This window comes from Herpailurus yagouaroundi, unplaced genomic scaffold (assembly GCF_014898765.1).
Source record: "Herpailurus yagouaroundi ecotype Mexico unplaced genomic scaffold, PumYag 28, whole genome shotgun sequence".
Taxonomy (NCBI): domain Eukaryota; kingdom Metazoa; phylum Chordata; class Mammalia; order Carnivora; family Felidae; genus Herpailurus; species Herpailurus yagouaroundi.
Genome location: NW_024412376.1, coordinates 123,567,414 through 123,594,048, shown reverse-complemented (window position 1 = coordinate 123,594,048; position 26,635 = coordinate 123,567,414). Strand labels below are relative to the sequence as shown.

The following is a 26,635-nucleotide window of genomic DNA, read 5'->3' as shown; positions in this document are numbered from 1 at the left end:
ACTATTTCTAGTGAAAGTATGTTTTACTCAACAGTGACAACTGAACGCCCCGTGCAGGTGAAGATGGTCAAAGTTAAAAAATCCGACAAAGGAGATTTCTACAAAAGGCAGATTGCTTGGGCCCTTCGAGACCTTGCTGTGGTAGATGCCAAGGATGCTATTAAAGTACGTTTTGCTTAGTTCTTTGACCTGTGTTCAGAAAGTGTCTTTCATCTTCTAACATAGTATTATGTCTTCTAAGATGACCTACACTTCTTGTTTTGTGACCCTCTGCTCTACCAACTAAGCTGGAATTAGTTTAAAATGTATCATTAAATCTTTCATTTCCCACACCTCAGTCTCAAGCAACTAAAATAAAAACGTATGTATGTTTCATTGTTTTTACTTTTTTTGAGCTACAATTATGTTTGTGCACAAGTTATGTAAACTGGAGCAAAATAACTAGGTGTTTCTATATTTAGATTAGATTATAGATTTATATAGATTTATATAGATTATATATTTAGTATAAAGTCCATATATAAGTACACCTTTTAAAGTGTCGTGTGAGTGGGTTTTTAAAAACCTTCATTGTTTTGGTAAAACTTAGTTCAAAATGGTGTGTAATACTATAACCAAAGTGAATCTTTCTTAGTCTTCACAAATTAATGTAAAATCATCATCTGAGGCAACCAGGCTGGCCTTTTGAGACCATGTTTTCATATTTGTGGCTCAAGTAAAGGAAGCGATAGTGAGTTAAACACCTTATTTTAAGGAACTTAAAGACTAAGATATAAGAATGTAAATATTACACTTCTCACTTAAGCCACACTCAAACTTTAAGAAAGTTGAATAATGTGACAGTCATGTGAAAGGACCACATTTATTTCCGACAAGTCAAGGCTTTTCACAGCAATACCCTTTTTTCAAAGAAACCAAGTGGAGCTCTTCTGGTTAAGTTAGGTTTTCCTTCCTCCTCAGCCTCTCTAACTTTGCCCCTCATCTTCCTCTGCAACCAAAGGCACCTCCAGGGATCTGGGAAATGTTTTGTGATGGGTTGATAGCAAGGCTTACATTAATGTAATTTCAGTTGCCCTTTGATTTAACCCTTCCAGTCTCACACATTTATTTTTAAAAGGTCCAGAGACGTAAAAGCTACCTCTGTAGAATAATCCAATAAAATAAAAGTCTGACTTTGTCCTTATCCTGGGACAGACTTCTGGGGAACTAAAAGCTGGACAAAATGACAGGCAGTTGAGTCAGGTGAAAAATACTTTTTAAATGAAGCAAAAACAACTTCCGGGGAGCTTCATGTATCTAAAATATGCAATTCAGAATTCAGATTTCTAACATATGTAGAGAATGCCTTTCTATAAGTATTTTAGGCACAGTGGGCCATTGCTTTATCCCTAAGGGGCACCCAAAACACTTCAATAAACTTTTTAATAAATTCTGTTACCATGGGAAAAGATCAAGAGTAGAGACTTTTTTGGTAGGTTTCTGGTTAAGAGAAAATACTGTAAGGGCTTTTTAGAAATGCGTCTTTATTAAAGAGGCTTTTTCCTTCAATAGTTTTGCACTTTATAACCCCATTGACTTGCATAATTCACTAACATTGCTGATGCTTATTTGAATGCTTTCTCACAGCTGATGCCTCATTGCTCGCTTTCTTAATGGATTTTTTTTTTCATTTTATGTAGGCACCTTGGCGTGTGTACACTATATATGGATATAAAACATAAAATTTTTATACATAGCCTAACATTAGCCATTTAGTGTCACACATTGATTTGTGTGAGTGTTGCCACTGGAGCACTCAGCTTCTTTTATGGCATTATGGGAAATATTCCCAGGGAAGAGATCATTTCCCATCAAGTTTTGGATTAGTTGCCAATACTCTTAGGTTTTTTTATAAGTAATAATGCAATTACCTCTTCATTATAAATGCCAATTTTTTATCTTTTGATGCTCCAATTCTGTTTATTGATCTAATTAGTAGTTCCATGATACCATAATGCTATTGTTGTACCAGCTCAAGTCCTGATACCTAAATTATCCCAAGTTTTCACAGTGAAACTCTGATATAACTTCACTTACCTTTTAGGCATTTATTTACATTTTGTCCTTCCGTAAATAACACTTTGAATTAATTGAATATTTTATTATCTTCTCATAGAACATTAAGAACATTTGAATCTACTTTTTAATTCCTTGGATGTGAAGAACAGCATACATCCATATGTTTTCATCTTTTATATGACAGGTGATTCTACATTCAAGGGAGAAATAGTAGGCTGGTATGAAGTTACTGCTGCAATGAGGCTTAAGAAATAGAGCATGGTGCACTTCTCTCACAAGAGTTGAGCTTCTTTGTCATTCGAAAGAACTTCCAGGCTAACCAGAACTTTTTATTTTTGAGGCACCTTTAATTATTCTCTATTTTCAAAATTGAGAACTGAATCAGTCCATGCTTTTCATCTCATTTGTTCTCGGAAACCACACTGGGATGTAGATTGTATTTTTTTCTCACATGTTGTGTATATAGAAGATATATTCTTTACGAAGGATTTAGTGTCAAATTACAGTTATGAGTAATAGTGCATTATCAAAGGATAGGTATGACTCTAAAACCCCATAGGCAATTTAAAAAGAAAAATTATGACCACATCAAAATTGGAGACCATTGTCACCTCATAGACTAGGAAGCTGGGACACAGAGCTTTACCATCTTAAACTTCCACTCATATACTTCAGGGGCATAGGAAGGAAATTACTAAAACACTGTGTTGTTTTTTTATCCAGCTTCTTTTGGGAGGTAAACAAAGTTTTTCCTATAAATTGAATTCTCTGAATCATTCTCTGTAAGTCACTTGGCTGATTTTTAATGGTGATTTTTTTCTTTAAGAACAGCTTCAGCTTTTCATTTTATTGAATGTCAATTTTATAATAATGAAAAAGGGATATGATCAAAAAACAATATCTTTTGTATATTTTTATTTCAGGAAAATCCTGAATTTGATTTACATTTTGAAAAAATATATAAATGGGTTGCCAGCAGCACTGCTGAAAAGAATGCATTTATTTCATGCATTTGGAAATTGAATCAGCGATATCTCCGGAAGAAAATTGATTTTGTCAATGTTAGCTCACAGCTCTTGGAAGGTAAAGTGAAATAAAAATGTATATGTAAAATCAGGTATATCTACAAGTGTATATATAATTTGACATTACTCAAAATTATTAGAACACTGATTTACCTTATATTGCGAAGGAAATGAAAAGTAACTTTTCTTATTGCATAAGTGATACTTCCTCATTATAGAAATTGATACATTAAACTAACTAAATAAAAATCACTTATAAACTTAATTCTCAGAGATAACTGCTGTTAGCGTTTTGTTAGTCTTCTAATGTTTTTTCTATGCATGTTTAAACACTTTTAAAACAAGGAAATTCACATTCTGTTTTCTAACATACTTTTTTTTTATAATGAACATTTTTCATGTTATTAAATACATTATTTTTAGTGGTACCATAGTATTCCATTTCATGGATATACCATAATTTATTTAATCATTTATTTTAAAATTTCCAAATTTTGCTTATTTTAAACAGCTTTGACATGAATATCCTTGTAGCTGTATTTCTGTGCAGAGTGTAGGTATAGTAATCAAGAACACAACTTGAGTCAGACTGATTGGGCTTAAATCCTGGTTTTGTTACTTACCAATTATGTGACCTTGGGTTATTCTATGTTTCAATTTTCTTTATCTCAGAAATAGAGATAGTAATAGTATCCTCCCTGTAGTGTTGTTGTGAGGACTGAGTGACTTAACATATGAACATGATGAGAACAATGTGAGGTATATAGTAAGTGCTCAATAAATAGTAGCTATTATTATTATATTATCAGGGTAAAATTCTTAGACATGAGTTAAATAGGATATTTTTGATCATTGTTTCTTCAGGGATGTTACTATGGATTATTTTGTGTTATAAGACAAAAACTCTGCTGTTACGTATTAAAAGTGTACAGTAAGATTTTATTATTTTAAAATTTCTTTCATAAAGACATAAACATTGTAAGAACATGGTTCTCCATGCTTTGGGGATACAATTTGTGTTGTATTCTTTATCTCAAAGAAAGCAGTTGAAATAACAGCCGGTATGCAGGTGAAAGTTGTTTCTCCTCTTTATTGATGAAAAAACAGATTTGTCCTGCATAATATATATTAGAAAGAATATTTAAATTTGTCCTAAGCTATATATTAGCATTTTAAAATAGGACCTTCATTCTATTTGGTTGAAACATCTGAAGTAGCCAATATTCAACCATTTTGACCTATAAAAACGGCAGCTTCAGATGCTTCAAACTGTTCATTTACTTAGCCACTTGCCTCTGTCTTTTCCCTATTCTGTTTTACTTCTTCCTTTTCTGTTTGACTGTGGATATTTCCTCTGAAATATAGTACTGTATTCTTTCCCAACACTTAGTAATTAGTAAGCCCGTTACTGGTTTCAGGTTTGATGCTTGAAACTGGCAGAGGCAAGTCACATCTGTTAGGTCTTGTGCCACGCCCACCAGTAGGGCCCCTGTGTAGGAGCCCGCAGGGCTGGCATCTCACCAACATTAGACCCCAGTGTCTTGGCAGTTGGGTATGTTGAGGGAATGACCATCAAGAAATAGATGGTAATTTTTCATTCCTTGAATAGTGGTTTAATTTGTTTTGAGTGGCATTTATTTATTTATTTAGCCATTTCAGGTTGAACAATTTGATGAGGGAATGATTGCTATTCTGTTTTTAATTATTGTGTATCTCCAGAAGTTATTCATTGCCTACGATGTGTTTTAAACCAATACATTTTATTGAGGCAATGGTATGGGAAAATATGTACACTACCTGGTTTCCCTTATTAAGAAATATTACCATAATCAGTGAGAAGAATATTGCTGTTTTTTAGAACGAAGTGTCTAGCTTTTTAAAAAAAAGAAAGGCATTTAATTTTTTAGGGCCTAAAACAGTGTAGACATTTTCATGTTTATAAAAGTTATCCCTAATTCAGATCAGTTTTAGGAATACTGTGAAGATCCTTAAGGATCTCATTTTGAAAATCATTTCCTGTAAACCAATTAACTGTTGCTTTGGTTTAGTGGAGTTCAGAAAATATCTTTTATTAATGTTTGCACACTTGTTTTAATGTTTTAAAGAATTTTTAAATCATAGCCGTTGATTCCCGTTAAAATAATAAACGTGTCTAAGCTTTGCATGATATTAGAAAACAAATAAGAAATTATCACCATCTACTTTTAAGAGATAAATAATCATCCAAGTAAGATTTCATTGTGAATTCTAGCAGTGTCGACTTTAGTGGTTTTTTTTATTGGTGACAATTGAATGTTTATGCTAGTAAGTGGGGCTTCTCAGCAGAAGGTTTTTAGAGGAGGATTTTGTTAGCAGTTGAAGTAGAGTCAAGTTTTTGTTGGCTTTTTCTTTTTCATTATTATAACCAGATTAAAAAAAAAATCTTTGACTTGAATCCTGAAAAGCCAGTTTGAACTGATATCTCATGTGGTTTTTTAAAAAATTGTTCTAATCTCGTCTTTTCTAACAGTGTTTTATCACTAATCTATTGTGAGGGAATGTCTGGGTAAAGTTTTTGGGCCTTGAGTGAAAATAACTAGACTAAATGCATGAGTCACAGCTGACCTAAAAATAATTCCCAGGAAATGATCTATTTCCCAGTTTTCTCCAAGGACTAGTCAGTGCTATGTCTTAAAAAAAAGAAAATAGAAAGATAAATTTATTTTTAGTCATTATCAGAAAAAGAATGAGGGAATTAACTCTGGAAATTTAGCTTCTATGGATCTTTTCACTTTGTAGTTGATTTGGACATTGTCTTTTAAACTTCAAGGTATCAGAAGTTCAAATGAAATATGGGTAGTATTTAAAAATTTTAAACCTGTATACTTTTCTACCCAGCTAATATTCTTTGCTTACTTTCCTCTGCTTTTTTCATACCTTTTTACTCTCCAGAACTGCCTAAAGTTACAGAAGGTGCGTAACACCTTTTCTTCTTATTCTATTCCATATATTTTTACTACTTGCCATTGTTTTGTACTGTTTGCATATTTTATGAAATTGTGCATAGGGACAAGTTTATTACCACAAAATCCATATAGTAATAAAATTAATGATAGGATTCATTATTGACCTCCAAAGGACTATTTCATGGAAGAGAAAATACTTATGAAGCCGTTATGATCACTTAAAGTATTTGTTTATTTTAAATATCCACTTGTGTAAGGAGCTGTACAGAATGATTTGGGCAGTTCCTGCCCCCTAGTGGCTAATAAACTGTCAGATATGACAATTTAGCATTTCCACAGTGAACTAAAATGGACTTGTTCAGAGGACAAGGAGCTAAGTGATGCCTGTCTGAAGAACTTATATACTGTAATCTGTAATTGCCTGTACCAAAAGTTTTATTCCCCTCCTTTTTTTTTTCTGGGACATTATCTAAGACTGCCAAATTATTTTCTTAGGAGTAAATCATTTATTACTTTGAATTGGTTGTTTTTTTCTAGAACAAATTAACATATGCCAAGTCATGCTGAATATAAATATTCATTTTCATACAAAATAATGAATATTTAAAGTGTCCAGAGGTTGTGATTTAAATTGTGTCCCTTTAAGTTTATGAAAATCAGTAGCTTTATTTAGAGTTTTATTTAAGGAGTAAAAAAAATTTTTTTTTTCACTTTACCTCTCCTGACCTCAAGCTTTACATAAAATTCCATTAGCTGACTGTATTTTGTCAAAAAATTGAATTGGAACATTTATCCAGAAGACATCTCACATTTCATCTCTTGGTCTTTTGTTAAGACATGAAGACCATTTAAATTTTTGTAATTTCAAATAGCCATATTATTGTTGCTCTTGTTCCTACAGACTTGTTGAGAATGTTTTTATACCTGATCTTTAGAAATTTTATCAGTGCATATGAAAATTTTTTAAACAAAGAAAAGGAAAATTCAGTTAATATTTTCAATACCCAGAATGTGAATGCATTTTTCATTTCAATTAAAATTTATTTGAAAAAAAAAAAAACCATAATAAGGACAAAAAGAAGAGAAGAAAAATGTTACCCAGGGGAAAAAAAGGAAAGGAAATTCTTTTTTATGTGTCCTTTATTCATAATCATTGTTTTATTAGTGAAACAACCACCTCACATAGGAAAAATAGATTGGGCACATGTTTTGTTTCTGGTTTTGTATTTATTTTTTTCAGTTTAATTATATTTGGGGAAATTGTACTAAAGCCTGTTCTAACACTTATAAGTGAGTGAATTAGACTGCATGCTTTGTATTTGTTATAATAATTGTTATAGTAAACATTATATTAACGTATGCAGTCTTTCATAAAAATAAGAGGTTTTTTTTAATATTCTAAATCATTTTTTCCTATTTTTCAGCCATTAAATGTGACCTGTGCTTATAACTGACTATAAGTACCATGTTACTGTCCTTCCTACTTTTTTACTACTTAATTTTTTATTTTTACCCTTTTAAAGAATCTGTTCCAAGTGGAGAAAATCAGAGTGTGACAGGAGGTGATGAAGAAGTAGTAGATGTTTACCAAGAGTTAAATGCAAGAGAAGAGCAGGATATTGAAATAATGATGGAAGGCTGTGAATGTGCAATCTCTAATGCTGAGGCCTTTGCAGAAAGGTTGTCCAGAGAGCTACAGGTGCTAGATGGGGTAAGACTTTTTTACAGTCTGTGAGTGAATGATGTGTAGTGGATTGAGAAGACTGGGGATCTTCAAATTTTACTGCCTTAGTACTTAAGCCTTTATAATGTGATTATTGCCATCTTTCTCTGTAAGCACATTACCAGATGCCATGTGTCTCACTGTTCTTGTTCAAAAGACAGAAGCATTCCTATTAGTCAGGCTAGTGAAGGCAGTTGGCTGAGGTTCAGGATTTGGGGGTGGCTCTTGACATGAAGTGATGGAAGTAAAAAGTAGCCAACCAGAAACAACTTGGGGGTTGCTTCCCCCCAGTCTCTGAAACACCACAGAACAGTCCAGTGCAAAAGAGTAGCATTTTTGTGGTTTGGAAAAAAAAAAGTAGGTACAAATTAGAAATAGAAAAATTAGGGGCACATGGGTGGCTCAGTCAGTTGAGCATCGGACTTCAGCTCAGGTCATGATCTCACAGTTCACGAGTTCAAGCCTCGCATCAGGCTCTGTGCTGACAGCTCAGAGCCTGGATGGAGCCTACTTCGGATTCTGTGTCTCTGCTGCCACTCATGTTCTCTCTCAAAAATAAATAAACATTAAAAAAAAAAAAGAAGAAGAAATAGAAAAATTAGGTTAAGATAAATCATTTCATTTACCCAAAAGGAGCAGAATAAGTGTAGTGAAAACAAGAGAGCCAGGGAAAAAGGGGGTTTGGCTCCTCTGCTAAAATGTTTTAGGATAGCTCTTTTTAATTTGCATGCATGGTTTCTGAGTCAATAAACTGCGCATCTTTAGAAAGTAAGGAGCTAAAAGATATAGCTAAAAATAACACCACTAATGTGAGAAAAATCTAACAGAAGACCATGTGGTATTTTTTGTTTTGTGTACACAAAGTAAGCATTTAAGAAAAACCCTCAGAGAATGAGGAATATTTTAAAAGCTTAAAGAATTTGGGCATTTTATATATAGAAGGTACAAAATTTATGAGATTACATGAATAGTCCCAAGTTTACAAGTTTATAAAATTCACTCGAAGCAAAGCCTAGAAGAAACTTCAAGATGTTAAAGTGGAAATTGTCCTGGACAGGTTCAAGCCCCAGGTCTGCTACTTAAGAGATATATTCAATGGTTCTGTACTCTGCTGACTCTTACGGTAGGGCTGTACTTATAGTTGAATTATTATGAATAGCTTATAAAATAATATGTGTGAAATTACAACATATCAACTGTGGAATGAAATTCTTTTCATCCTTGTCCAAATTTTTTGCTCATACCATGTTACCTGCTTTCTTAATGTGGCTTGGTGGTTTATGTTTTTTCTTTTTTTTTCTTTTTGTAATGTTTGTTTATTTTTGAGAGACAGAACATGAGTGGGGAAGGGGCAGAGAGAGAGAGGCAGACACAGAATCCGAAGCAGGCTCCAGGCTCTGAGCTGTCAGCACAGAGCCCAACGCGGGGCTCAAACTCACAAGCCGTGAGATTATGACCTGAGCCGAAGTTGGACGCTTAAACTGACAGAGCCACCCAGACGCCCCTGGGTTTTATTTTCTAATTAATATTGCATATATGTTCCAAGTTATCATATTGCTTTCCAATTTTATTTTGGATTTGACAGCTTCCATATTTCAAGAAATTTAGGATCAATTAGTCAGAATCACTTAGAAAACAATGATAAGGGGATGGTGGTTTGTTATTGTTTTGCCCAGGGAAAAAAATATACAGTAGTTGCAAATGAAAGAGAAAAGAGGGGCGCCTGGGTGGCTCAGTCAGTCAAGCAGCCCACTTCAGCTCAGGTCATGATCTCACAGCTCGAAGGCTCATGAGTTAAAGCCCCACGTTGGGCTCTGTGCTGACACCTTAGAGCCTGGAGCCTGCTTCTGATTCTGTGTCTCCCTCTCTCTCTCTGCCCCTCCCCTGCTTGCGCTCTGGCTCTCTGTCTCTCTCAAAAATAAATAAACATTTAAAAAATTTTTTTTAAAAAAAAGAAAGAGAAAAGAAAGAAGACGATAGAAGGAGCTATCTTATGGCTATATAGTCTCTGGTCATGTGGTCTTATGGTTGTGGCTCTTCCACATTCTGTAAGTACTAATTGTACTATAGTTATAGATTACTTCTGTGTATCCTCCAAAGACTGGTATACCACTGCTACCCTCTTGACCAAGGTATTACACAGGTGATTATACTTTTTTTTTTTTTTTAGCATTTTACAAAAATGTTAAGAAGTATAGAAAATTTAGCTAGTGGAATTGGAAGAAGTGTCAGAACTGGAAATATATCAGCACTGATGATACATTGTGGGACAGAACCCTACTTGTGAAATCTGGGGAAATATAAAATACTGAGGCATGGTTCCTAACCTTGATAGAGAGGCAAGTGTATCTTCTTGAAATACTGTGTAAAACGTAGAACATAATCTTAAAGTGATAAACTAAAATAAATGCATAGATATATACCAATCTGTGTTACTCAGTTGTCAAAGGGATTTAGAAATATTTCATCTTAACACTTCTTTTATACGTTCAAATAATAAGAGTTACTTTTGTTTTTCACTTTGTAGGCTAACATCCAATCAATCATGGCCTCTGAAAAGCAAGTGAACATCCTGATGAAGTTGCTGGATGAGGCTTTAAAGGAGGTAGATCAGATTGAATTGAAACTGAGCAGTTATGAGGAAATGCTCCAAAGCGTAAAAGAACAAATGGATCAGATCTCTGAAAGCAACCACCTAATTCATCTTAGTAACACTAATAATGTAAAACTCCTGTCTGAAATAGAGTTTCTTGTGGTAAGTATGTTTGTAGATTGCCACCACCAACAAAACAAAAAATCTAATGATAATATATAAAACCCATTTGTAAAAATTTTCTAATTTCCTTATGAAAATAGGATTTAAAATAATTCCAAAGACTTTATGATAGGATTGAATAGCGTCTTACCTATAAATTTCCCAAAATTACATGTGCAGATGGTACATTTATATATATTCCAGAACCACATGGACTTGGCCAAAGGTCATATAAAGGCCCTTCAGGAAGGAGATCTTGCTTCCTCCAGAGGCATTGAGGCCTGCACCAATGCCGCAGATGCCCTTCTACAGTGCATGAATGTAGCTCTTCGACCAGGTAATGTTCATTAGAAATGACAAAATCTGACCAAGAATCTGAGACTAAGCCTGTAACTTGGTATAAAGTTTTGACAAGAAATACACGAGGCAAGTGGTTTAGGGTGACTTTAGTATTAGCTCCTCAAACAAGCTTCCCTTATTTCAAAATATGTTTCTGTTGGTACCAAAAACTTTTTCATTTCAGTTCCTCTGACCATCAAGGACTCTAGTTAACACCATGATTTTTCTTTAGTACAGTCTGTAGAAGCTAGCACAAAGTAGATACTTTGATTAGACCAGAGAGCATGAGGTTTTGCTAAACCAGTGGCTCCAAAACTTCAGTTTGCCTCAGAATCCTGGAGAGGGCTTGTTAAAACACATATTACCAGGCCTCACCCCCAGATTCAGTAAGTCTCGGCGAAAGCCCTACATTCCACATTTCCAGCAGTTCCCCGATGATGCTTGGAGAACCACTGTGTTATATTTTTTTCTCTTGCTTACTTTTCTTTATAAAGCATACAAATGGAAACCAATAAAACTTTGGGTTCTTCAAAACTGCAATTCAGATACTATTATAAATGTGTTCATTGATGGGGCACCTGGGGCTCAGTTGGTTGAGCGTCCCACTCTTTGGGCTCATGTCATGATTCCAGAGTCATGAGATCAGGCCCCACGTCGGGCTCTGCACCAAGCATGGAGCCTACCTAAGATTCTCTCTCTTTCCCTCTGCCCCTCTCCCCAGCTCACACTTGAGCTGTCTCTCTTTCTCTCTCTCTAAAATAAAAAAAAAAAATTTAAGAAAATTTTTAAAAAATGTATTCGTTGGAGATCCGAGAAATCTTTTTACGCATTATATCAGTCAAAAAATATTCTGATTTCAGGCCATGACATGCTCCTGGCAGTCAAACAGCAACAGCAGCGTTTCAGTGATTTGCGAGAGCATTTTGCCCGGAGACTGGCCAGTCACCTCAACAATGTTTTTGTTCAACAGGTAATTTTATTTTATTATTAAAACTGACATGTTTCTGTAGCTACTTAATATATTACCTTAAACTTAAATTTCCACAAAAATATAATGTGTTTAATTGGGATCACAGTATAATCCTTCACAGTTTTATTTGATTTAAGATTTTTAAATAAGACTTTTAAGTATTTGCTCATAGAAGTACATTGGGCCTCAACTGCCTCCTTAGGTAGACAGTCTAGTTCCTTCAGCTAAAACTTTCTGATTCTAGAAATCAAATGACAATGCTTACTTGTTACATATACATTTAAATGTTCTTATTTATAAAAATAAGTCCAAACTTATATGTTTACTGCTTGGCCTGTTTTATTTTTCAATATTTTGAGGTGAGAACCAGGACTTGATTTGGTAGTTTAAATGTTATTGGCTCTATGTATTTATATATATGAGGAAAATGACTATAGCTCAGTTGTAAATTCCATTTGATTTAATTTTTATATGAAAAAGGAGGTTATAATTAAGGTTGTGGCAATAATACTACTTTTAATAATATTAAGAGTACCTTAAAGGGATTTGAACAGAGGGTATTTTAATCTGCCATAATAAAATAGGTTTCTTATGTTTTTCATCTCTTATTAGGGTTATTAGACAAAAAAAAATTAGAGAAATTTTGTTTGTCAAGAAATGCTGTCTGAAACATTGTATTCTTACTTTGTTTTCACTTTGCAGTATTCTAAAACAATTGTATTTACTATATTTTATTTCCAATTAGTTTACTCAGGCCCTCCTTCAACTCTATAACAGGTCCTACTTTCTTTCGGTGCCTGTGAGTACATCAAATTTGGCTCAAGCTTCTCTGATTCTTTTTTTTTTTTTTCCTCTAAAGTTTGCTAAACTTAACAGCAGCAGAATCTTTATAGATTATAACTTTACTGACTTAAGCTGCCTGTTAACCATATTTATAGCAGGTTTTTCATGTCCCATAGTCAAAAGTTTATTTTGGCCAAAAAGGCATTTAATCTCATTCTGCTTGCCTTTCTTCCTGTCATTCTTTCACTCATTCACTCCTTCATTTATTTAGAAATCATTTACCAGGTGATTGGGATGCATACCAGGCATCTACTTGGGATAGACGAGAGGCTAATCCTGTCCCAGAGTAGCTCACAGTCTAGGGAAGGGAGATACAGATATACTCAGGTAGGGTAAATGTCCTCATAGCAGTGACATATGCAAACATAAAGGAAGACCTCCTAGCTAAGCATGTGAGGGAAATATTGGGGAAGACTCTCTTAACGTTTCATTTGACCTGAAAAGTATCAAGAAAAAAGTAAATCCAGAAGTCACATAGTAAATACTAATCACATTTTTCTTACATTAGTATTTCAATAATACCTATTTCTGTACAATTCCATAGTTTTTAAAAATGACATTGTTGATAGTGATGTTATCCACATTTGTAGATGGTATTGGAAATACCAGTAGGTAAACAGTAGTCCTTTCTACACCCTTAATTGTTTGTTGTAACATGCAGTTATTTATGATTTTGCCTCCTTGCCTTATAAACTAATGGCTTTGTTTAATATGAATGCTTCCAGTTCCGAAAATCTAATGTGTATTGTTATATGTGAATGATGCATGTTGAAAAAAACAGAATGTTGCAACAACCTGGGATATGCTGAAGAAAGTGGAGGAGGAGGATGTCCCAAGTATAGAAAAGAGACTTTCTGTGTGTTGAATTCAGTGCATCAGGTCACCTAGCAAAAGAGTTGGGAAGTGGGTATCTCTATTCCTAGTTGTAGAACAAACTAACTGGGAAAATTTGATTACCATATTATAGTACATTTCTTTGTCAATCACCAGGTTTTCACTATGTGCCTATTAAATACTTGCTGAAGTCCACATGTAAGAATAAGAAATGGCTCCTAAACTCAAGATGTTTATAAGGAGTCATTAAGACTAATGTACTTAAAGCTCTATAGCAATGCGTATATTAAATTGCTAATTGTATGACTACATATACATAGTTTGTGTATGTGTGTGTGTCTGTGTGTATATATATATATGTATATATACATATGTATATATATGTATATATATGTGTGCATATATATATATATATATATATATATATATGTGTGCTAAAGGTTTAATCAAAAGTGAGGTTACTGAGAATTTAGTCAGATATGACATCATGGATAAGACAACACTTGAACAGAGTCGTGCAGTGAAGTTTTTGGCAAATGTGTATATATTCAACATGTGTAACTTCTGTACAGAAGAATACAATAATCTGTTGATCACATGACAGTAATATAAGATCATTGATTTCCAGTCTTTTTAAAATTCATGCATCAATAAAATTTAAAAAAATAAAATTTGGAGATTTATCAAGTCACCGATTTTTAATTTTACCAAGTAAGTACTTTTAAAAAGAAATCCTGACACCCACTTTCACTATCTTTTTATCTTGGCACTAAAAAAAAGACTATGATTTCAGACTTCTAAAATGAATACATTTCCCTTTATGAGAAACTCTCTTCTATCCTTTTGTTTCTTAGTGTTGTAGGCCAGTGAAAAGCATCTGCGAATCTGGGAATCATTGATCCAGAGGATTCTATATGTGATGCAGCTTTCGTATTAGTACTATCCACATGGCTGTATTTTAATGAAACTTGAAATGTTATTCTCTTCTTACTATATATACATATATAGTCATATTTTTAACAACTAACTAGATTCTTTTGGCTCTTCTAGATCTTACACACTCAGCTTCCATTGAAATTATAGACTCTTACCCATAATTTTTACATTTACTAGGGATTTGTGTATTAAGATATTCAACTAGCGAATTAGGTCAGTTACACTAATTAGGATTCTGATATTGAAAAACATGCAATCAAATTAAGGCTAGTGAAATTGAGCAAATAGTTGCATCAAATGTATGTCCTTTAAAAAATTCTTTTGGTTGTTTTTTGAAATATTTGGCTTGAAAGGATAAGTGCTCTCTGCCCTTCTTTGTCCCCTTTGGGTCCACAGAGACCTCATAATTGTGTACATTGTCTTTTGCAATAGGGTGAGAAATGATTATGCACTGAACTAAAAGTACAATCAGGAAAGAGGCTCCTGGTGGCACAGTCGGTTAGGCTCAGATCTCTGCTCAGATCATGATCTCACGGTTCGTGAGTTTGAGCCCTGCATTGGGCTCTGCACTGACGGTGTGGAGCCTGCTTGGGGTTCTGTCTTTCTTTCTCTCTGCCCCTCTCCCGCTTGTGCTCTCTCTATCTCTGTCTCTCTCTCTCTCTCACCTCTCTAAAAGTAAATAAATAAACTCAAAAAAATTTTTATAAGTACAACCAGAAAAACTGAAGTTGTGAGGGGTTTGCTATATGCTTAAGTTTGAGAATTTTTCTTCCAACATGTATTTCTAGAAACATCATAATGCTAAAATAAAGCCTGTAAAATATATCACCAATATTCAATTCATTTCACAAAAATTGTTCCCTTAAACATGTTTCTTCTCAATTTCCTAAACATGGGTTAATGATCTATAGTTAAAAGCTTAGAAAGAATTATGATTATTTAAGATCAATTTTTGTGGTATTTGTTGGAACTTTGTTCAGATTTTTTTTCTTTGAAAAAACAAAAATAAACATGCCATAACACAGAAAGAAAGAGTTCCCAAATCTTGAAAATTTATTCAACACTTAACTTGAGTGTATCATTTCTGTTTGAAAGTCAGTATAGTAAAGTGGTTAAGAGGAGGACGGTGGAGCCAAACTTTCTATATTCAAAACCCTGACTTTGCTACCTCCTAGCGGGCTGACCTTGGGAAAGTTAATTAACCTCTTTGTGCCACAAATTCCAGTAACATATACACTAATGAAAATTTATGATGCGCTAGGTTTTTAGAAAATATGTTTGTCTTAGATTAATTTGGATAAAGCCTACCATATTATTTTAAAATTTTGTTTATAATAGAGTTTTGGTATTTTTAAATGAGGAGAAAAGTACTTTGCAAGGTTATTATGAACATCAGAATTTGTGTATATATATGTAGAGAGAGAGACAGGGAGAGAGAGAGGGATAGAAACTAGCGTGGTGACAGGCATTCAATAAATTGTTATTGTTACTAACTTATTATTACTTAAAATAAACAATTTTTAACACTGTCTTCATTTTTTTCTGTATAAAGAATATTTTTTGTTTGTTTGAAATTGTATTTTTATTTATATATTTTAAGAAATAAATCACTGGTTTATTTGTATGGGAATATCCAAAATGCTGCACCACTAAAAGCATAGGGCAAAGCAGAGCCTCCCTACCTCCCATTCTTTTTTTTTTTTTTTTTTAAGAATAAAGTGGTGCACACATGAGAGTTCTAGAAGTGACAGTTACCTGTATTACTGATTGAATTGAACAGTTTAAAATTTTAATTTACCTATTTTCTGTAGTTATTTTAGAACCATTTTCTCTAAAGTTAAATCTTCCATTAGCACTAATCACATTTAATCTATCTTAATAGTAATAGTTTGAAGGTAATGATGTTGTCTTCATAGTAGAAGGGAAATTTTCAGGTGATGGTGATCTTAAAATGCTGTTTGCAAAAGAAAGCTTTGAATAGTAATATGTGAAAGAGCTTTGTAAACTGTAAAATCCTCTACAAACTTTAATAATTCTCCATTTTTAGGGGAGGGGAAGGTTTTTAAAAATATTTTTTAATGTTTAGTTTTGAGAGAGAGACTGAAGGTGAGTGGGGATGGGCAGAGACAGAGGGAGACACAGAATCTGAAGCAGGCTCCAGGCTTTGAGCTGTCATCACTGAGCCTGACATGGGGCTCAAACCCATGAACCACAAGATCATGACCTGGGCCAAAGACGGATGCTTAACTGACTGAGCCACCCAGGCGCCCCAGGGAGGAGGAGGTTTTTAATTGAAGAACTTTTCCTGACTGTAGATTAGATAATATAATGTAACATGTAATAGCCTAAGTGAACAGTTTTAGGAGAACGTAAACAATGGTTTTGGGGCATCTTGGTGGCTTAGTCAGTTAAGTCTCTGACTCTTGGTTTCAGCTCAGGTCATGATCTTACGGTTTCGTGAATTCAAGCCCTATCTTGGGTGCTGCGCTGACAGCAGAGAGCCTGCTTGGGATGCTTGGGATTCTCTTTCTCTCCCTTTGTCTTTGTCCCTCCCAGACTCATACTGTCTCAAAATAAAATAAACTAAAAAAAATTTTTTTTAAACAAAAACAATAATTTTGAGTCTTGAATCACTGAGAAAAATTAATGAAAAAGATTGTTTTGGATGATAAGAGATGTCTAATATTGTTATTAATAAAGAATTTTAAAATCTATGGCAACTGTGATGAGAGATGAAGTATAGTCCAGTGATAATAACTGTATATTTTATTTAATATTATTAATTTTGTTCATAGTTATTGTTAAGTCTACTTCACAGAAAACATGTAGATGGCCAGGCATTCCAAATATATAGAATAGTTCCATTTTTCAACACTGTAGCTTTTAGTCCACAATGATTCTTTTGGAAAATGTGATTGTTTTATATTTAGTCAGCCATTCAAAAAAGAATGTTCACACAGGTCCATGATCCCTTATCCAAACTATTGGGGTCAGCTGTCTTTTTAGAATTTTTCAGATTTTAGGAAAGTAATATAGTATATATATACTGTACATTACATAACCACTCCAGGAGGGTCTGGAGCTGGGCTCTGTGATTAGGGACACAATAGTCCAACACCAAAAAATATGAATAGTTATTCTAAACAGTATAAACAGCCTCATGTCAGTTCAGGTCAGGTTTTGCCATCAAAATAGATTTGACACCAAATTTACACTGAGTTTTCCAAGCTTTTTGTATTTTAGAATTACAGAAAGGGATCGTGGACCTATATACACAGTATACCTTGTATATAATGTCTGTGATAGCTGTGAACTTGTATTGTCTCACCCTTTCTGGTTCTTATTTTGAATTGGTCATCTAGTTTTCTGATTAACTTTTCTGCTATCTCTGGTCCAATTTCCTAAGGTAGATATCAATAAGATTAATCTTAGAAATACATAGGGGCACCTGGCTGGCTCAGTTGGTTAAGCAGCCAACTTCCTCTCAGGTCATGATCTCACAGTTGGTGAGTTCCAGCCCCGCATCAGGCACTGTGCTCACAGCTCGGAGCCTGGAGCCTGCTTTGGATTCTGTGTCTCTCTCAGTCTCTGTCCTGCCCCCACTCACATTCTGCCTCTCTCTCTCTCAAAAATAAACATTAAAAATTTTTTTAAAGAAATATATTGATTGTTCTATGTAGTTTTATATGTAATTTCTATATAATGGGTCCTTATATTTATTTCCATTTTAAGTTGGGGATATAATCTCACAAGAAGAAAATTCTCCAACAGACTGATTTGAAAGCTTTAATGAAGAAGGAACTCAGATAATGATATTTTATTGATGTGTCTTATACTCCTATCTTTCTTATTCTAAAGGTACTTCTCAATTACTAGAGAATTCTTTGTTTCCCTCATCCGGGAATTTTTTCTGGATACTGTGTATTTAAAAGAAGTTGTTTTAAAAAGTCCATAACCACTAAGTTCTTATTTTATGTATATAGTAAAGGAAATAAATTAGATAGAAGAAATCTCTTTTAAAAGAATTTAAATTCAGCCAGTTTATGTCGGCTAGTATAAAACACACATAATTGGGTTTAGGTAACTTTACTAGGAAATGAGTTAACCAATCCCAGAACTCAGTCACTGTGTCATTTTAACAGAATGATAAATAACTTCTGACAAGGCAAATTAGATCAAGTCAGAATGATGTCAAATAAATCTGTCTTTTTTTCCCCTTTCCTTATTCTTGGGAACTAATATTTTCAAGGGGAATCAACTCCTTTAATCTTTCAGCTTCCCATCTCTTAGACCCTGGCTTTGAATTCCATGACAAATATTGATCCAATAATAGAGAAAGAGAGCTAGATTGTTTCAAAATAGGGCTGGAGAGATTTTTATTGTTTTGTTTTATATTTTAGATACCAGTAAATAATTGGCATTTGCAATTTTTGAGTCTGCTTAAAATGATTTTTTAGATATGTTTTTAAAAGAAAATGGAAGTGAGACTCACATGACTAAGTTTCCAATTCTTGCTTTCCTTCCTTGCGACCTGAGCAAATCACTTAACTCTTTAAGTTTCAATTTCCTCTTCTAGAAAATAAGGCTGTTGGATCTGATGATCTTCCAGGTCTGTATTTTTCAAAACAAAGTCAGGATGCATCATCTAAGACTGTTTGATAGCTTACTAATTTATTTACATAAAAGGGTTGTCAAGGTCTTAAAATAAAATCATGGTGTATTTATTTAATTACTAGAAAGATTAAAATTATACTATTATTAAGGATTATCCAGGAAAGCCTAGGATATCATCATCTGTGGTGCTTCCTAGTTCTAAAATTCTGTATCCTCTATGTTTTAACTACTGTTTTTAATATTGTATATTTCTAATAGAAATACCATAGATGTTGACAATTTGTTTTGAATGACTTCCCTATTTATTGTGTTTCTCAATACAGTTGTATTGTGAAGTTTATTTGCTTGGTAAATTGTAAAATGAGATGGTATGGGAGAGAAGAGCTTGATTAAAACATTTATTGTCAATTCTTTAGAAGATGACATGAGTAGTTTATCAGAGTGCCATTCTTGCATGTTTATGACTATTTATGGTGATAGTGTTCAGTAAGCTTACACAGGATGATAATAAAAGACAAGTAAGTACTTGGTTTTTATCTTGCTTTCTATCTTCCTTTGCTTTTCTTTGGCTACATTTGGTCATTTTTTAGAATTTTCAATTACAACATGTTTCTTTGTACTGCCAATATATTTATTTACTTATTTACTCACTCTAGGGTCACGATCAGAGTTCAACTCTTGCTCAGCACTCTGTTGAACTGGCTTTACCCAATCATCATCCATTTCATAGAGACTTGCTTCGATATGCCAAGTTGATGGAGTGGCTGAAGAGTACAGATTATGGAAAATATGAGGGACTAACAAAGGTATGAATTTGATAACAATTACTCACCGAGTAGGGAGCATAATCTTCTAGAATCAAGAGGTCATGTATTCAGCTCCCCACGTGACATTTGAAGTATTAGTCATGAAACAGAAAATAATTGAATTTCTGAGTGCTCATTTGACGAGGCAGAACATTTATTTCATTTCTTGGGTAAAGAAGAGCTAAATTTCTAACTCCAGTTTAATATAGTAGTATGTGGTACTGTGGCCTTAAATTTCAGTTTAGTTAAATACAGAAATTATTTCCTGAGTTTCTTTATATGCAATATAGAGAATATGAAGATGTCTAAGTGTGGCATTGCCCTCTAGGAGTTGATAATGTGTTTGATTAAGCAAGTGCAGGTTGCCTCTTTATGAAGCAAGCGTATCACTATTCCAGGCACACAGGGCCTAACAAGCAAGCCCTACTTCTGAAGAACCTTGTATCTGACTGGGGAGAGCAATTATACTTAAAACAATCAGCAAAAAATTAAGTGCCAGACTGAAAATGAGTTAAGAGAAATCCGTGTCCTAAAGCCATGGAGGAAAACTTCACGGCAGATATTGGATTTGAATTGAGTTTTTAAATAGTGAGTGGAATTAGATAAACCAAAAAAAAAAGAGGAAAGGCATTCCAGGGATGGGGAGCATGCAGACAAAGGTGGGAAAATAGGACTTTTTTAGGGCAATGAGGATGCAAGCCCATCTGAAGTAGAATTTCATATTCTGGGGCAGAGAGAAATTATGTTGAAAAAGATAAGCCATGAGACATAAGACCTAACAGCATTCCTCATACATGGGGAGAGACTAGGTGAGGCAAATTAATTAAGAACCTAATGTAATAATTCAGATGAAATCCAAATCAGGAAGATAGTGGTAGGAATAGAGAATATAAACCAAAAGAAAGACTCTAAGGTTGGAAGAAACAGGATGATGCCAAACTTTTCTAGGTTTGGAAACTAAAAGAACAATACTATTAACATCAGCAATTGGAGAAGATGAGTCACTTCATTCATATATGAATTGAGCACCTGCTTTTTTGTTAAGTAAGTGCTAGAGATACAGCACTGAAGGAACCAGGCAAATGTTTGCCTTCTCATAGCACATGTTCTGGTGGAGAAAGACTGGCAAAAAAGCTAGTTGTACATTAGAAGGTACCGTTGAGTGTTCTGGAGAAAATAAAGCAGGGAATGCCGGGACTGGGGTAGGTGTAGTTTTAAATAAGGCATCAAGAAGGTGATATTTGAGCATAGATTTTAAAAATAAGCAAGGGTGAGTGGCACCTGGGTGGCTCAGTCAGTTAGGCATCTGACTCTTGATGTCAGCTCAGGTCTTGATGTCAGGTTCATGAGTTCAACCCCACATTGGGCTTGACGCTAGGCATGGAGCCTACTTAAAAAAAAAAATTTTTTTTTTTAAATTAAAAAAAAATTTTTTTTTTTAATTAAAGAAAAAAATTTTTTTTTAATTTAAAAAAAAAAAAGCAAGGGTGAGGGGCGCCTGGCACCTGGCTGTCTCAGTCAGTACAGCATAAGACTATTGATCTCAGGGTTGTTCAAGCCCCATGTTGGGTGTAGAGATTGTTTTAAAACTCTTAAAAAAAAAATAAGCAGGGGTGAACAGTGGGAGTTTCTTGAGGAAGGCTTTCCAGGCACAGTACAGGTATCCTATGGTAAGAGCATGCCTGATATACTGGAGGAGCAATGAGGAGGCCAGTATAGTTGGAGTACAAAGGGCCAGAGACAGGACCTTAGAAGAAGAATGGAGAGAGGTAAAGCAGGGTGGGACAGACGGGACAGATCAGGAAGGGACTGTGTACATTGGTAAGGATTTGGCTTTTACCATGCAGGAGATGGGGGAGGGAGTTTGGGTGGGCTTTGAGCAGTAGAAATACATGATCTAATTTAACTTTAATAAATGGCCATTGTGGCAGGAAGCCATGGATACAATACTTTTCTGGCATTTCTGCTGTGACCTTTAGTATTGAAATTAACCATGTGACTTAGGGAGCTAAAAAATTGCTACCTAATTCAAATATATAAATAGCCATATTTATATGTCAGATATAATAGCAGTTTACTTAAAATTCTAAAAATACCTTGAAAAACAAGTAAAATATTTTATCTGTATGTTTTTATGAATTTGGAGTTCAAAACAATAAATTTAAGTAAGGTAGGAGCTATTTTAATAGTTAGTAATAATTTAATTATGTGGACAACATGACCTTAAAAGATGTTCTTGAGTTGGAAAGAGTAATGTGTTGTTTCTTGAAGTGAAAACAAAAATATTGAGATTGTTCATATAAAGTCTCTTCCCCTCAACCCATGTGCTTACGACCAAACATTTCCTAACAGAAGTTAGCTAGCAAAATCATCTTATTTTTGCTAGTTTTGCTTGCAGAAATTTTTCCTAGTTTTATTCAAAAAGTGGTGCTCTCTTTTAGAGTGTTTTATAATGAAGATTATTCTTTCCTAGGAAATTAATATTTATACACGAACCCATTTTATCTTCCTACTTACTGAAATAATTATTACAACTTCCTCTAGTCTCAGGTTCATGCTTTGTGAGAAGGCAGTGGAGTAGGTAGAAATTTATGAGAACTATGATGATAAGAAAAAAGTAGTTGGTACAGTCCTACCAGTATATCAATATGAACACATTTGGCAATAGGACATTCTTGTAAATCAGTCTTTATGTATTTTCTCTTCAAAGTGCCTTTGCTCATTTAAAGTAAGATCTGACTCCCCTTCTAAACTGAGATCATAAGAAAGGGGACATAAACCTTGGAAAAAAAAATAATACTTTTAAACTATAGTTTTAAAAATGCTTTTCAAAGAGACTATGAATATTCTAAGGTACGTATGTACATCTTATCTGGCTAGCTATTTTAGGTAAGATTATTTTTGTTCCTCAGAATTAGTCTTTTAAGTGTTCTGCAACTCTACTGTTGTGTTATATTTTGTTTTGTTTTGTTTTCATTCAACAGAATTCTGATTTGGAGATATCTTAAAGAAAAGTATTTACAGTACTGGAATTCTTTGCCTTTTGAAGTTTTAGGAGGATAAATATTTTGAATAATTAAACATTATTATATCTCCTTAAGAGTTTTGGGCCAACAAGTGCTTTGTCCCCTAGTCAGTATTCAAATAAGTAATCAATAAGCTTTTTGCCTAATTGTGTTCTCAGTGAGTATTATTGCCCTATCTTTATATATAATGTAGTATTCATGAATGTAATTTAAATGAAGAAACAAGACAATAGCCAACCTGGCAATGATTTATGGAATCATTCTCTCCTCACAGTATATTTTTGATTGACAATATTAATGAGCTTTTTTAAATGAAATTGACTTATTTCCCAGGAATGTTACTTGATCATGTGGTTTGAACTTTTGACAGACTGTATTTTACCTTATAATCTAATTTGGTTGCTGAAGGGTCATCACAACCAGGATTTTATTAAAAAGGAAGAAGGAAGAGAAGAATGAAAGAAGGAGGGAGAGAAAGAAGGAAACAGACAAGCCAGTGCTTCTTTAATAAGAAATAATAATTAAATCCAGATACTGTTTGCACTTGGTTGGGTGTCCGCAGCTCACACTTTGGCAGGAACAAAAAAAGCCTGTTTCACATTCTTTAAGGGATAAGAATCACAAGGCACTGCCCCAGCTCTACTTATGACTGAGTCTAAAGAAAGCCCTGATTTTTGGTATACATAATTAGAGCTTATGGAAACTATCTCAGCTGCTCGGATTCCTTCCTCCCCAGGACTCTGGCCCCTATCTGTGGCTCTGAGTTATTCATGTGGGGCGATTAATATTAGAGATGGTCTATCCATGCTTGGGTAGGAAATGAGCTCTGCTCTCCTAATAATCTCCTGAGGTTCACAGTCAGTCTTGAAGATTCTCAGACATCTTCTCTCAACCTCCATTCTACATTTGTGGAATTTACCTTTTGGTGTAAAGAGAAGGTAAAATATAGAGACCTCTGTAAGACTACAGTCAGCACAACATAAAGTTGAAGAGACTGCCTGAGACAACAGTATTTAAACTCATGACAGTTAAATTTAAGTTGCTATATACAAGGTGCTAAGAGGCACCTCACGAGAGACTTCCTTCAGAATTTGGTAAATGAATGAACTGATGGTCACACTGTCTGTGGCCTTTCCCACCAATGAGTTCTGTTACATACTTGGAAAAAAGGTATCGAGTCATTAGAGTTGTATTGGGAAAGGGGATGATTTTCAATAGTCTGTTCTTGTCACTATTTTCTAGATACCAGAGGAGCTGTTTTGAAATTGTTTAAATTGCTTGGGTAGTAATGCGTACTTTAAGCAATTTGGATATTGGAATGCAGTCTGTTATGTTGAGTTATTTAAGTAGAAGCCACTGATGAAGATTTTACAAATTGTGTGAAGCTAATTTCCCATTTGTCAACTATTCACTGGTTTGCAGTGATCAAGATTTTTATGAGAATTTAAAATTGAAAAACTGACACATTGAAAAAGTGTGACAGCCTAATGAAATAGGAATTAATTTTAGGTATATTTTAATTTACATTTTTAATTTTTTTTTATTTTTTAAAGCTTTATTTATTTATTTGAGAGAGAGAGCGAGCATGGGCAGAGGAGAGGGAGAGAGAGAATCTCAGGCAGGCTCCATGCTCAGCAACACAGAGCTGATGTGGGGCTGGATCCTGTGATGCTGGGATCATGACCTGAAATCAAGAGTTGGACACTTAACCGACAGAGCCACCCTGGTGCCCCAGTTTACATTTGTTTTTAAATTTATGCAAAGATCATGGGAAAGACTTGCCCATTTGACTAAGTTTTAGTGCAGAGACTATGTGAGAAATATATATGGCCTACAAATTGAAAAAAGCAGGATCTATATACTATGTTTCATCCAAATACTATTTTATAAGGATAAGCTTATAATATTTTATAAGCAATGTAAACCTACTCTAAAACTGAATGTATTAATTTGAAACAATAAAGGAAGCTGAAGCTTAGATTCCCTGATAAATTTAAAAGAATAGCCAAGTATAGATTTTCTGCCATGGATTTATTTAAATTTAGTCCACTGTATATGCATTTAATTTAGGACTTGGAAAATATATGGTCTCCCACTGTTGAAGAACCCTTCCTGAAAGCCTAAAATATTCTTATATCCTAATAAGCAGATATGATGAAGAAATGAGTTTGAATGCTAAATTATAGATGTTTCCATTTGAGCTAGAATAAATCAAATATGTTTTTAAAAAATAAATTTTTTGTGAAAACTATAACGTGCTAATTAGAATTAAATTAGTTATATTTAATTTATACTTATAATTTTTATAATTTATAATTTATTATAATTATTATAATTAAAAATTATAAATATTTTAATTTATAATTAAATTAATTATGTATGTATATATACATATATATTTTTTAATAAGAAGTACCTGTTACTTTTATTTTAAGAATTACATGGATTATTTATCACGACTGTATGAGAGAGAAATTAAAGATTTCTTTGAAGTTGCAAAGATCAAGATGACTGGCACAACTAAAGAAAGCAAGAAGTTTGGTAAGCTAAAGTGTTTTATTTATGACAAATAATTATAAGACTTTTTGAGCATAGTGAAAGAAGATATAGTAGAATTGACGAAAAAGTAAGTCTAATGTGTTGGTTTGATTTATAGATATTTCACAGAACAAATATTTATATCTGTAAATATGGTTTTTACTAAAATTCTGTAGTATATGACTCTGACAGCAATTGTGTATTCATGCCATAAATGAAAGCTTCTATTCATAGATAGCAGTTGACCAGAAAATGAAGTGTGATCTGGTAGAGAAAGTAGGAGGCTAAGAGACACACGTTGAGAGTTCAGTTTCTTACTTCCTAAAAGACCTTTTGTAACAGTTGGGGCAAATCATTGATCTCTAAGTCATTGCTCTTTACAGGGAAATGAAAGTGATTCCTGGCTTCTTACTTCTCACTGGCTATTTTGAATCAAAAAGAAAGTTTGTTTTCTCCCCCATCAAGGGGCTATAAAACCTTCACTCAAATTTCTCCTGTGGTTATACCTTATTTTCCCAAAGAGATATTTCTCAAGCATGTTGTTTTTTGTTGCTTCTAAATATGTTAAGTGGACAGAAACATGTTTGAAAGGATAACCAGTGAAAGTATCAAGTTGCGAGGAAGGTGATTTGCTGAGGCCACATTCTGCTCTTGCATGTACCCATCTCTGGAGTTCCTTTTGGATGGAGTTCTGTGCCTATTCAAGTCAAAACCTGGCCTTAAATGGCTACAATGTGTACTCAGTGTGTCTGCATAGTTCCCCTTTAGAATAATGAGTTTAGCATTTGCTTGTTGAAAGGAGCCTATGCCCTAAGCAACTTCTGGTAAACAGGAGACAGGATTGAAATTGATAGCACATCTTTCCATTCTTTTCTTTAGGACAGAGAAGACTGTCTTTAGTGGGTAATTATCTGGTAATTCATTGTTGTTGTTGTTTTTAACACTAATATATTGATTATACTAGTCCAGACTTTTGAAATGTTTTGAATCTGTGTACAAATATGTTATACTTAGGTAAAGATACTGATGAGAATCTTGGGACAATAGGCTTTTGGAAACAGAAATGCTAACTCATCCTAAAGGTTAATTGTTCTTAAACAGCAGTGTGTTTATATCCTTGTTAATGTTTCACTGTGGATATGTTATGCTTTTTTTTTTAGTAAGCAGCATATTAATTCAGTTACATGTTTAATGTTTTCATTTAGTATATTTGTCACCACTTG

At 33.8% G+C, this 26,635-nt stretch overlaps 1 protein-coding gene across 8 annotated transcripts in view; it reads left to right on the top strand.

Moving 5' to 3' along the window:
- EXOC1 (exocyst complex component 1) overlaps nucleotides 1-26,635 on the top strand; it is a 62,137-nt gene that overhangs the window by 11,073 nt on the left and 24,429 nt on the right. For 3 of the 8 annotated variants that reach the window (XM_040483061.1, XM_040483082.1, XM_040483066.1), the window contains exons 3-12: nucleotides 35-165; nucleotides 2,982-3,141; nucleotides 6,015-6,035; nucleotides 7,552-7,739; nucleotides 10,279-10,506; nucleotides 10,711-10,843; nucleotides 11,706-11,815; nucleotides 12,561-12,614; nucleotides 19,699-19,848; nucleotides 25,310-25,415. In XM_040483061.1, the coding sequence (XP_040338995.1) occupies nucleotides 35-165; nucleotides 2,982-3,141; nucleotides 6,015-6,035; nucleotides 7,552-7,739; nucleotides 10,279-10,506; nucleotides 10,711-10,843; nucleotides 11,706-11,815; nucleotides 12,561-12,614; nucleotides 19,699-19,848; nucleotides 25,310-25,415 (1,281 nt within the window). The remainder of the gene's footprint in view (nucleotides 1-34; nucleotides 166-2,981; nucleotides 3,142-6,014; nucleotides 6,036-7,551; nucleotides 7,740-10,278; nucleotides 10,507-10,710; nucleotides 10,844-11,705; nucleotides 11,816-12,560; nucleotides 12,615-19,698; nucleotides 19,849-25,309; nucleotides 25,416-26,635) is intronic. The other 5 variants (XM_040483093.1, XM_040483103.1, XM_040483112.1 and 2 more) reach the window with 3 other exon arrangements.